This window comes from Macrobrachium nipponense, chromosome 29 (genome assembly GCF_015104395.2).
Source record: "Macrobrachium nipponense isolate FS-2020 chromosome 29, ASM1510439v2, whole genome shotgun sequence".
Taxonomy (NCBI): Eukaryota; Metazoa; Arthropoda; class Malacostraca; order Decapoda; family Palaemonidae; genus Macrobrachium; species Macrobrachium nipponense.
The window spans coordinates 47,204,701-47,215,498 of record NC_061092.1 but is presented as its reverse complement, the minus strand read 5'-3'; the positions used below and the strand labels follow the sequence as shown (position 1 = coordinate 47,215,498).

The window sequence follows — 10,798 nt, the reverse complement described above, 5'->3', positions numbered from 1 at the left end:
GTGAGTGTTGTTGGCCAGGAAAACAAAATTGTTCAGTATGCTGATGATGCAACACTTGTGGGTGTAGTAAAGCATCCACTTAGGAGAAAGGAATCTGCCCTTAGCCTAAATCGGGACATGACTCCCCTTCACATTGATGAGACTTTGCTGAATGAGTCTGAAGCTTTATCTATTCCAGGTGTAACTTTTGACTCACATCTTGCTTTTGAGAAACATCCTATGAAAGTATCAGCAAATGCCGCACAAAAGTTAGGTATCGTTTGTGAGGCCTCACATATTTATAACAAGTGATAAAATCAGTGCAACCTGTTTAGATCATTTGTCCTTCCTTTACTAGAATACTGTTCTTAGGTATGGATGTCTACTTTTGCCAGAGTTTTATCTTTTGGATAGTGGTTCGTGGTGGTAGGTTTTGGTTCCTACTATTAGCAGTAATGACTTGGACCATCAACAGATGGTCTCTTATTTGTCAGTTATAATTAAGTTGTATTTTAAGAGACCTTTCACAATCACAATTGAACCTTGATCCTCTTTTCTTATTGAGAGCAACCAGAATCAATGAACAGCAGCACCAATATCCAATAAATGTTCCTTGCCATCAACCATTGGACTGTGGAACAGCCTCCCAAGGATGTTGTGCAACTGGAACTTCAGAAGTTCAAGTGGAGATGCAATGCATTACTACCCAAATACAATTCCACTTGTATTTTAATATTTTACTTACATTTTTATTTCTTTATCTATGTTTTTCTAGTAAATTATCTTTCTGTATTTCCCATTAACATCTGTTACTTCTCTAAAATGAACACCATATTCTTTGGAACTTGAATTTCAAGTCAATAGCTCATGTAGGCTTGTTCCATAGGAATAATTTTTAGCTTCTGAATAATAATACTGTAATAATCTGGTATCATACCATCTTTTTTCATCTCCACCTAGTGACGAGCCAAGCCATAGCTATGACTTTTGCATTGTGTAACATTTCACACTTCCAGGCTGCTTCTACCTCTTATCTTAATCTTGACTACCTCTAGTTAATCTTTAAAAATTAAATGTTCAATACTCAAAAATATGTGTGCACTAAATGTCCTCTTCACAAGGTCCTAACATCATCTCCAAACATAGATGGTGAAAGATACAGCATGCAACAACAATGTCAGGTGTCAGTCAACCTATTTATTCATAAAATTGATATCATATAGACAAACTTATAAACTATAATTATAACTTTATGCATTATCTGCAATGCATGATACATTTGGCTTCTTGTATTATCTGAAAGACATAATACATCATGCTGAGAAAGTCTAAATCTGCATGCCATAATATAATTGCTTCAGTTAATATGACAAATTTTCTAAGACAAAATGTATTTTTCATAGCTACAAACCTGAGGTCTTAACAATAGGATAATATCTAGCGCCTAGCTAGATCCGGTTAAAAAGCAGATGAAAGCAAGGAATCTTGTGATATCTGGCAACACATGCATAGATCGGGTGAAGAGTGGTCAAGGATCGCTCATCTACGCCAGTCTTTCCCAACTCAGGATGACTTAACAAATAGAGGGGCGGCTAGAGGTGGGCAGTATAAAATTAAGACCTCAAGTTTTTAGCTATAAAAATACAAATTGTCTTAGAAAATTTGTCATTTGTTCATACGCGAACAAACCCTCGGTCTTAACAATAGGATAAACTCATACTTGGAGGGAGGTATAAGGCATCCTAGACCGGCTGGGGGCCTACCCGCCAGTCCAGTTCTCAAAAAAAATAGTTCTTGGAGAGGGACTGAAGCCCATTGAGAAGCTAGATAAACTAATATCTAACCACTCAGAATCTGAGTGACGTACAATGATATATGGGATAACCATTGTATAGGGAGCCAAAGAGAAACTTTGACTGTCCAATAACAAACCAAGACACTAAGGTTTGTATTACTCCCGACTCCTCCTTGCCAAGGAGTGGAGCCTATGCTACCAAATAATGGGTAAGATATTGTATATTGCACGGCCACACTACAGTATGACTACCTCACTCACCTGTATCAGACCAGTCCAGGAAATGATGTGTCTATTCCTTAAACCCCCCGAAGGAAGAAGGAAAGGTACAAGAGAAAGAAGGAGGCCAGCCAACTCACTCATTCTCTCATCCACACAATCATCTTAGGTAAGATACAAAGGTGCCCCGTTAAGGGCAACTATGAGTTCCTGTTGGGCAGCCACCACAGGACCCAGGGAAAACGTGTCCATAGATCTGTGGGCAACATCCTTAAGATAGAGGGAGGTGAACATGGACTGGCATAACCAAGTACCAGTGCTCAGCACTATGTACAGCCAAGTTCTTTTTGAAATCCAGAGAGGGACTAATACCTCTAACGTCATGTGCTCTAGCCTGCACAGATGTGGTGGTGGAATCATCAAGAGTCAAGTATGCCTGTCTGATGGCTTCCCGTATCCAAACAGAGATAGTATTCTTAGACACCTCTTTCTTGTACGGCCTGTACTAACAAAAAGTCTGCGGCAGCCTGGTCTAAGGTGCCGAGTCCTTTTAAGATAGCAATGCAGGGCCCAGACAGGGCCCAACAAAAGCTCTTGAGCATCACCGCCCACAAAGTCAGTCGGTGATGGAATGGAAAACGAAGCGAACCTGTCATCATGCACCAGGGGATTTTGGGTCTTGGCCACGAATTCCGGGACAAATTCGAAGGACACTGACTTCCAACCCCTGGTGTGCTTCACCTCATAACTCAGACCGTGGAGCTCTCCTACCCTCTTGGAAGATGCCAAAGCCAAAAGGAAAACTGTCTTGAGCATCAGGTTCCCGTCAGATGAGCGACGCAAGGGCTCATATGGACTCTTAGTTAAGCTCTTAAGCACCAAGGAAACATCCCACGTTGGGGGCTTGAGCTCTCTAGGAGAACTCTGACTGCTCAAACCCCTTAACTAGCATGGAAAGTTCCCAGGAAGAGGAGATGTCAATACCCTTAAGGCATAACACCAAACTCAGTGCCGCCCTGTAGCCTCTAATAACTGAAACGGACAAACGTTTCTCGTCTCTGTGGAAAGTTAAAAAGTCTGCTATTCGCTGAATAGAGGTCACGAGTGGAGAAAAACCCCGTTCACAACACCAATCACAGTAGAGCGCCCATTTGCCTTGGTAAACTGCGGAGGTTGACTTCCTAAGACTGCTGGACATGTGCCCAGCTGTTCTCTGAGGAAAGCCTCTCGCTCGGAGGAGATACTTGATAGCCTCCAACCGTGAAGAGACAGGGATTTTGAATCGGAATCCCTGTCTCTTCACGGTTCGGAATCTCTGACAACGACAGCAGATCTGGAAACCATTTCGCCTGAGGCCACAGAGGGGGTACCAAAGTCATTCTGAGACCCTGTGAACCCAACAGCCTGTTCAGAACCTGACGGATCAAAGAAAACGGAGGGAAGGCACACACCTCCAGGTTGTCCCAGGGATGTTGGAATGCGTCTTCTGCCAATGCCTATGCTAAGGGATCTGGAACCACTGAACAGAACACCTCCAGCTTCCTGTTGTAGCATGTCGCGAAAAGGTCCAGCATGGGTCTCCCCCAAATCCGGGAAAGCTTGTCTGCCACCACTTGATGAACGGACCACTCTGTGCCTGGTGATAGGTCGTCACTGCGCCATGGTGATAGGTGGTTATGTCTTGCATTAGAAGACGAAAGATTGCAGGATGGGAGAAATAATATCCCGAGTCGTAGATTGGTTTATTCCAATCAGCAAAAGGTAAATATATACAGAGGCTCTGCAGGGCGTGCAGCTCGCGCCAAGAGAAGCAAGAAGAATAGTCATGCGCATGTGCAGGGTTCATGATACAGGGCGGCACATGCGGATGCGTTCACAATAAGTGATTTTATTAAAATACATGGAAATTAATCGTACAGCAATTGCATAGTAAAATTATTCCACAGTGCCTAGGATCTGATCCCAGCGACTGAGTTTGTCTGCGACCACGTTCCGTTCCCCTGGGATATACCTGGCTGAGAGCTCTACCGAATTGCTGATTGCCCACTGGTGAAGCTCGACGGTCAAGGCGTGAAGTTGCTGAGAAACCAGGCCTCCCTGTTTGTTCACATAGGCTACCACCGTGGTGTTGTCCGACATGAGAACAACAGAGTGACCCTTTACCTTCCCCCGAAACTCCTTCAGACCCAGGAAAGCTGCCTTCAACTCCAAGAAGTTGATATGTTGCTGCTTGTCCTCCAAATCCCAAACGCCTGAAGCGATGAGGCCACCTAAGTGCGCACCCCAACCTGCAAGGGAGGTGTCCGAGAATAGGAGGAAGTCCAATGAAGAGAACGCAGAGGGACAGCCTTCGAATGATTCTGGTCGTCCAACCACCAACGAAGGTCTTCTCTCACTTCCAAAGACAGAGGAACCATAAACAAGGGAGAGTCCCCCGCCGGAGACCAGAATTCTCCCAGTCTCCATTGCAGAGACCGAAGATGAAGACGCTCATGAGGGACCAGCTTCTCCAAGGAAGATAACACTCCAAGAAGAACCTGCCACTGATGAGCTGACTGATGTGACTTTGACAGAAAGTTGCGCTCTACAGCCCGCAACTTCTCCAATCTCTGACCCGACGGGAAAATTCTTGCCACTGTCATATTGATGACCATGCCCGTAGAGAATCCTTCGAGTGGGTATGAGGTTCGACTCTTCCTGGTTGACTAATATGCCCAGGTCCAGGCAGAACCGAAGAAGACGATCCCTGTCTTGCAGCAGCTTCTCCCTGGAAACTGCCAAGACTAACCAATCGTCGAGGTACCTCAGCAAACGGATCCCCTGAGCATGGGCCCAACTTGACACGAGAGAGAAGACCCTTGTGAACACTTGAGGGGCTGTCGTCAGACCGAAGCACAAGACTTTGAACTCGAAGATCTTGTCCGCCAGAGAGAAGCGAAGGAACTTCCTGGACGTGGGATGGACAGGGATTTGGAAGTATGCGTCCCTCAAGTCTATCGACAGCATGAAGTCGCCTTCCCTCACGGCTGACAACACCAAGCGCAGGGTCTCCATCTTGAACCGTGTCTTCCTGATGAAGCGATTCAAGGTGGATAAGTCGATCACAGGCCTCCATCTTCCCGATGCAACATCTTGGGCACCAAGAAGATGTGACTGTAAAACCCCAGGGATGGACGCACTACTTCCTCTATCGCATCCTTGTCCAGCATTTTCTGCACTACCTCCCGAAGAGCCAAGAACTTCAGAGAATCTGGAGGATACGTCTTCCTGAGCTGTGGCTTGTCCGACAGAGGGGGAGAGAAGTCGAATGGCAACAGGTATCCCACCCGAAGGACATCTACCACCCACTTCTCCACCCCGTAACTCTGCCACTTGGCCCAATGGCCAGCCAGGCACCCCACCCATGGCGCAGGAGAGGGAGAGGTGCCTAACCTACCGACGGCCCCCTTGACCTCTGCCCCTGGGGCCCCTTCTTAGTTTAAAGGAACATGAGCGAAAGGGGCGTTGATCTTGAGACTTAAGCTGTGTCGAATGGGAAGGCCCTGCCAAACTCAAGGTCCTCGACGGTCTACCAGGCGACGATCTACTCGACTGCTGCTGGACCGGGGGAGGAGGAGCCGGAAGTTTCCAAGTGCGAGACTCTGACTTAGACAAGGCTTGGTGCACCAGTCGGTCTATCGCATTTTCAAGTTCTGTCTGTGGAAACAAAAATTGTGACTCCAACAGATCACCGTTCCTCAAGACCAGCAAAGACTCGGTGTCGAGCGATCTCTCCATCCTAGACAAAGCCGCGTCCCTCCTAATCAGAGGAAGATTAGCCCATAAATTGGCACTGAGGTGAGCCAAATATGAAAACGCCTTGCCCCGCGACTGCAATAGACTGGCAAGCGAGGCGGCACTCACCAACCCTTCAGGGGACCTATCAGAAGCTATCTTGGCAATCACCACAAACCAGAGGTCCAGCCAAGAAACCGTCTGCAATACGGAGGCTGCCGTAGATTCCAAAGCTAAGGCATCTTGCGGAGACAAGGACGGAGCCACTGACCTCACCTGTTCCAAAGTCAAACCCGGCTTCAGGCAAATGACGCCTAGGTTAAGGTGGCGTGATAACAAAAATGCAGAGCTCGTAGCATAGTACTTCCTATGCCTTGTGAGAGGCGGGGGTAGTAGTTTGGTAGAGCCCCTAGAGTGAAGTGAACCATCCAGGTCAGAAACAGAGGCGTTAACCTTCTGCAAGACCGACTGAACGTGCCCCAACAAAGGCAACTGAAGAGATGATTGGGGTCTTGAGTAGCTCCCACCAAGGCTTCCAAGCAAGAAGGAGTGTAAGACGACCGAGCCTGAGTCCTACTTTCCAAATTGTTGAACCCACGAATGAGATCAGCACCTTCCAAAAAGGAAGACAGAAACTCCTGCGCGTCTCCCTCCGCCTGCTCTGGCACCGAAGACCGACGACGAGAAGGATGTGTAGGCTCTTCTAATGCGCTTTCTTCACCAAAATTAACGGAAGGGTTAGCAGCCAAACAGTTCGAAACCCCTACTAACCTGTCTGGGCTAGGTCCAAGCATCGGCCTCCGAGATGGACCCACTGTAACACTAGGCACATCACTTACCTCAACAGGTGACTCCAGATGTCCATGAATGGCCACGGGCGTACGAGAGATGGGGGAGGAAACTCGAACACTCGAGATTGACGGAGAATCCCATATAGTTGAATTCTTGGAAGCACCAGTGAGAGAGGCAGGCAAACACTCCAGCTGCACCAACTCTGTGCTCACTACCTTCGACCTCTTGACAGGCGCCTTCAGATCTTTACGGCGACGAATAGGCCTTGGAGAAGAAGGAGCACTAAATCACGTGCACAGGCAGGGGAGGTTGCAACACGCTCGCGATGTGCAAGGACGGAGGGGGGGAGGTTGCACGTTCGAGATACGAGGCCGAGAGCGAAGCAACCCCTGCAGAACACACGCCACTAACACTGCCCGAAACCGCAGCACTCTCAGGAACACGTCCGCGTTGTTCCTCCCTCAACAGCGAAGGAAGGGCAAAGTCCTTAGCCTTCCAATGCTTGATACGCCGACGAGGCGTAGAGGGGGAAGAGGGAGAGGAAGACAGCACTAGTTCCTTATGCCCACTCTTCTCGAAAGGCGGGGACGAAGCAACGCGTTTCCTACCAGTCCTCCCAACCGAAAAGGTAGCCAACATCACATCCAATGCAGAGTCCAGCCTCTGAAGCACTGCCTGGCATTTGACCACAGACTGATGTGCCAGAGAAGGCTCCGAAGACAGCAGTGATGAGGAGACAACTGGGAGATATGTCATTGATGAGAGTGACGTCACAAGCGGTGGTGACATCACGGCTTCCCCTCAGTGCAAGGGGGAAAGAGACGCCACTGGCGGAGGAATACACAAAGATGGACCCCGTGACGTCACTGACTAAAAGCGGCGGCAGACACTGGCGGAGCAATACAAGATGGCCGACTGCTGCCATCCGCGAAGACGAGGCCAGGAGGAGGGGGGGGATAGCCTGGCCAGACCGGGAAGGGGGGTGCAAGCCTCCACAAAATGCGCTAGCAACCCCTCCAAGGACAGGGTACCCCCTAGCCCAAGCGTCTTCCAAATCACGGCCATTTTGGACGCCTCTGACACTGGAAGAGAAGAGAATGATGAAAAAACCTCACCCTTCTTGGGAACCGAAAAAGCTCCCGAGGAAGAGGGGGCTACATTACAAAAATTACCCTGGCGACCTCCCGATACTTCTATCGACGAATCAATGGAAGAAAAGGAAGGAGATGCAGGGACAACGCTACTATGGGGGTTGACTACTGTGGAAGACGAAACATCGGGAATAGGAGCAAAAACCTCCCAAGTAGGAAGAGTGGAGACACTCTGATGTTCCCTCTTACCATAAAACTTCCTACACTGCTCCTTAGGCCATGACCGGCATTCCGTACAAGGATTCGTAATACTAGTACAAAAATTCGAACGACACCTACTGCATGTGATGTGAGGGTCTGTCTCTGCCGAAGCCAAAAAACGAGAACACAGAAACCCAGGAATTCCGGGGCACATACACCGATGCAGAGAAGAAGCAGAAGCAGCCGTAATACCAGGTAAAAAAAAAAAAACACACACACACACACACTAAGAGAAACAAAACGGGCAATGAACCAGGAAAAGGCCAAGAGAGGTAAACACAACTCTCACCCAGGCGGTTAAAGAAAAGACTGGCATAGATGAGCGGTCCTTGACCACTCTTCACCCGATCTATGCATGCGTTGCCAGATATCACAAGATTCCTTGCTTTTATCTGCTTTTTAACTGGATCCAGCTAGGCGCTAGAAATTATTCTATTGTTAAGACCGAGGGTTTGTTCGCGTATGAACAATATAAACATTAATACGTAACAATAATTGCTGCTTCAATAACATTCAACTTTAGTCTTCTCTATCATGTTTAAACATTAACAATAATGATAACTGCATTCAACTTTAGTTTTTTTTTATGTCATCCTTTTCATCAGCAGGTAGATGATACAGATATAATAAATAACCAAAGGACATGGACAGATATAGTGCTCTCATATTCCTGTTTCAGTGTATGTATATAGGGGCTCATCTACAGATAATGAATAAAATATTAAGGTGTACAGGTATTTATAGCAAGGGAGTTAGTTTAAAGTTAATACAAGTCTGGGCAGGTTGAATCATTGCTGATCCACTACAGTAAGAAGTTTTTCTGGTAAAGCTTGCCTCTCAAAATGCTTGGACTCCCTTGGCTGTGCTAATTGAGTTGGTTAAGGGGTTTCTACTGCTGATAATTGCATGTTCAAGTGTGGAGGTTATGTCTTATTTCTCCCTCTCATTGGCACTGGTTGGTTACTTGCATTTCTTACTCTCTCTCACTCCCTCTTTTGTGTGTTAGATGTTGGCCGATTTTCTATGTTCGTTTTCCCATTGTTTGCTGTTAATTCAGTTGGTGGTATGGGCGTACATTCTTACTATTGATTAGTATTTAGCAGGAAAATGAGAGTCGGACAACACACTGCCATACCACCACCTGACCAGATGGCCACTCCTAGAGGGACAGTAAACAAGAGAAAAAAATTCAGAAAATCAGAAGATGCCAAACACCAGCAAGCCAAAACACCAGTCTCACCAGTGAAGGCCACAACAGCAGAAATGCCCCACCCTTGTCAACAGAACCAGGGATGTCCCAACATCTTAGAATGCAAGTGTAAAAACAAAAACATCTCGCACTGCAACTGACCAATAGCAGTTTGACCTGCCAAGACTTCTGCTTAATCTTATATATACTGTATATACATTTTTAATTTACTTTCTATGTAGATGACTGCTGTTTGCACAGAGAAAAATTAAAATTTAATAGATAAACAACAGAATTAAATCTTTCCATGTTTTTTGGGAACTATTTATATCATATATGATACTTGCTGATAAGAAAAAAAGAGAAGAGTGTACAAGCTGCATACTGTTGCAGCAGAAATTTGTTTAAAAATGCTGCCTTAAAAAGAACAATTCCTCCCAAATAATAATAATATAAGCATCTATCTTTTCCAAATTACCTGCATGAAACTACTAAAGAGCTTTAGTAACACACTTCTGCTAGTAATAAATGATTTTGCCATGCACCTCTATGCAGAATATGGCCTCATACCTCCTCTTCTAATAGTTCGTCTTTTCTTTTCCAAACGGTTACATGAGCATTTCCTATTTCAGCCAGTCGTGCACATTTAGGTAAAAAATAAGACAAATTAGCATCTTTTTGAAAATCCCAGGAAGAGTTAAGTATTTCTTTCAACAATGAAAAAGTTTCAACCACACCTTCCCCACCTAGACAGACTTCTGGCCCACTTGACCAATTGTATACATCTGAAATTATTAGTAATCCTCCCACTTTCACATACTGCCCAATAGTTTCTAAAAATGCTTTGGGATCATGCAAGTCTGTGAGGGTATTTGAGACTAAGACACATTCAAACTTCCCACATGTATATAAAAGTGCACATACATCTTCATCCCAAAACACTACTTTCTCCCTATCAGCTGAGACAGGCAAACACAATCTATAAAGTTGGATAAACTTTCCTCCTTCACTAGAAAATGGAGACCCAAATTCTGCAAACTGTTTCATCTGCTGCCCTGCCATTATCATAGGCATACTTACATCTGTTCCAATTACCTCCTGGAAAATACTCGACAGGTAGAAAGAAGTGCCGCCAGGGCCACAACCTACGTCTAATATCCGGGCTTTGGTTACTCCATGCTCATCACAGGTATTAATCACAAATTTTGCAAGTTCTTCATGATAATTTTCTGCTGTTCTTGGGATGAGGTTTTTCAAGTGGGGAAGGTCTTCCAACTTGGCATAGTGATGAACCAAATACTGTTGAACAACTTCTGTCCTGGTGTACTGTTCTACATATTTTCTGAGTTTCCTTGATGTCTGGTGCCACTTCAACACTGCCACTGTGGCAATACCTGTAGTTACTAAAGCCACACCTAGGGCTGAGAGGGTAACAACAGTCTTATCCAACATTACAATAGTACCTGCAAATAATAAATAATATACTTTCTTTGCTTCTTTCACCATAAAATTAAAGTCAAGTCTGTACTGCAATACCACTTTTAAGTGCCTAAAGAAACAAAGCACAATATGTACAGCAATATAAAATTAACATTCTGCCACTAGTTTACTCAACACGTAATACTTTTAGGCACTAATAGTAATTAAAAATTATCAACCACATTCTTTTTACCATCCTCCTAGATCTTGCAACACACT

At 45.6% G+C, this 10,798-nt stretch overlaps 1 protein-coding gene across 1 annotated transcript; it reads right to left on the bottom strand.

The window, feature by feature from the left end:
- Positions 1-1,145: 1,145 nt before the first annotated feature.
- On the bottom strand, positions 1,146-10,565 carry LOC135206262 (uncharacterized; the record flags this gene model as incomplete). The annotated part of the gene is given in 1 exon segment (XM_064237673.1): positions 1,146-10,565. A coding segment is annotated over 1 exon segment (888 nt). The 3' UTR covers positions 1,146-9,664.
- Between the last annotated feature and the right edge of the window lie 233 nt (positions 10,566-10,798).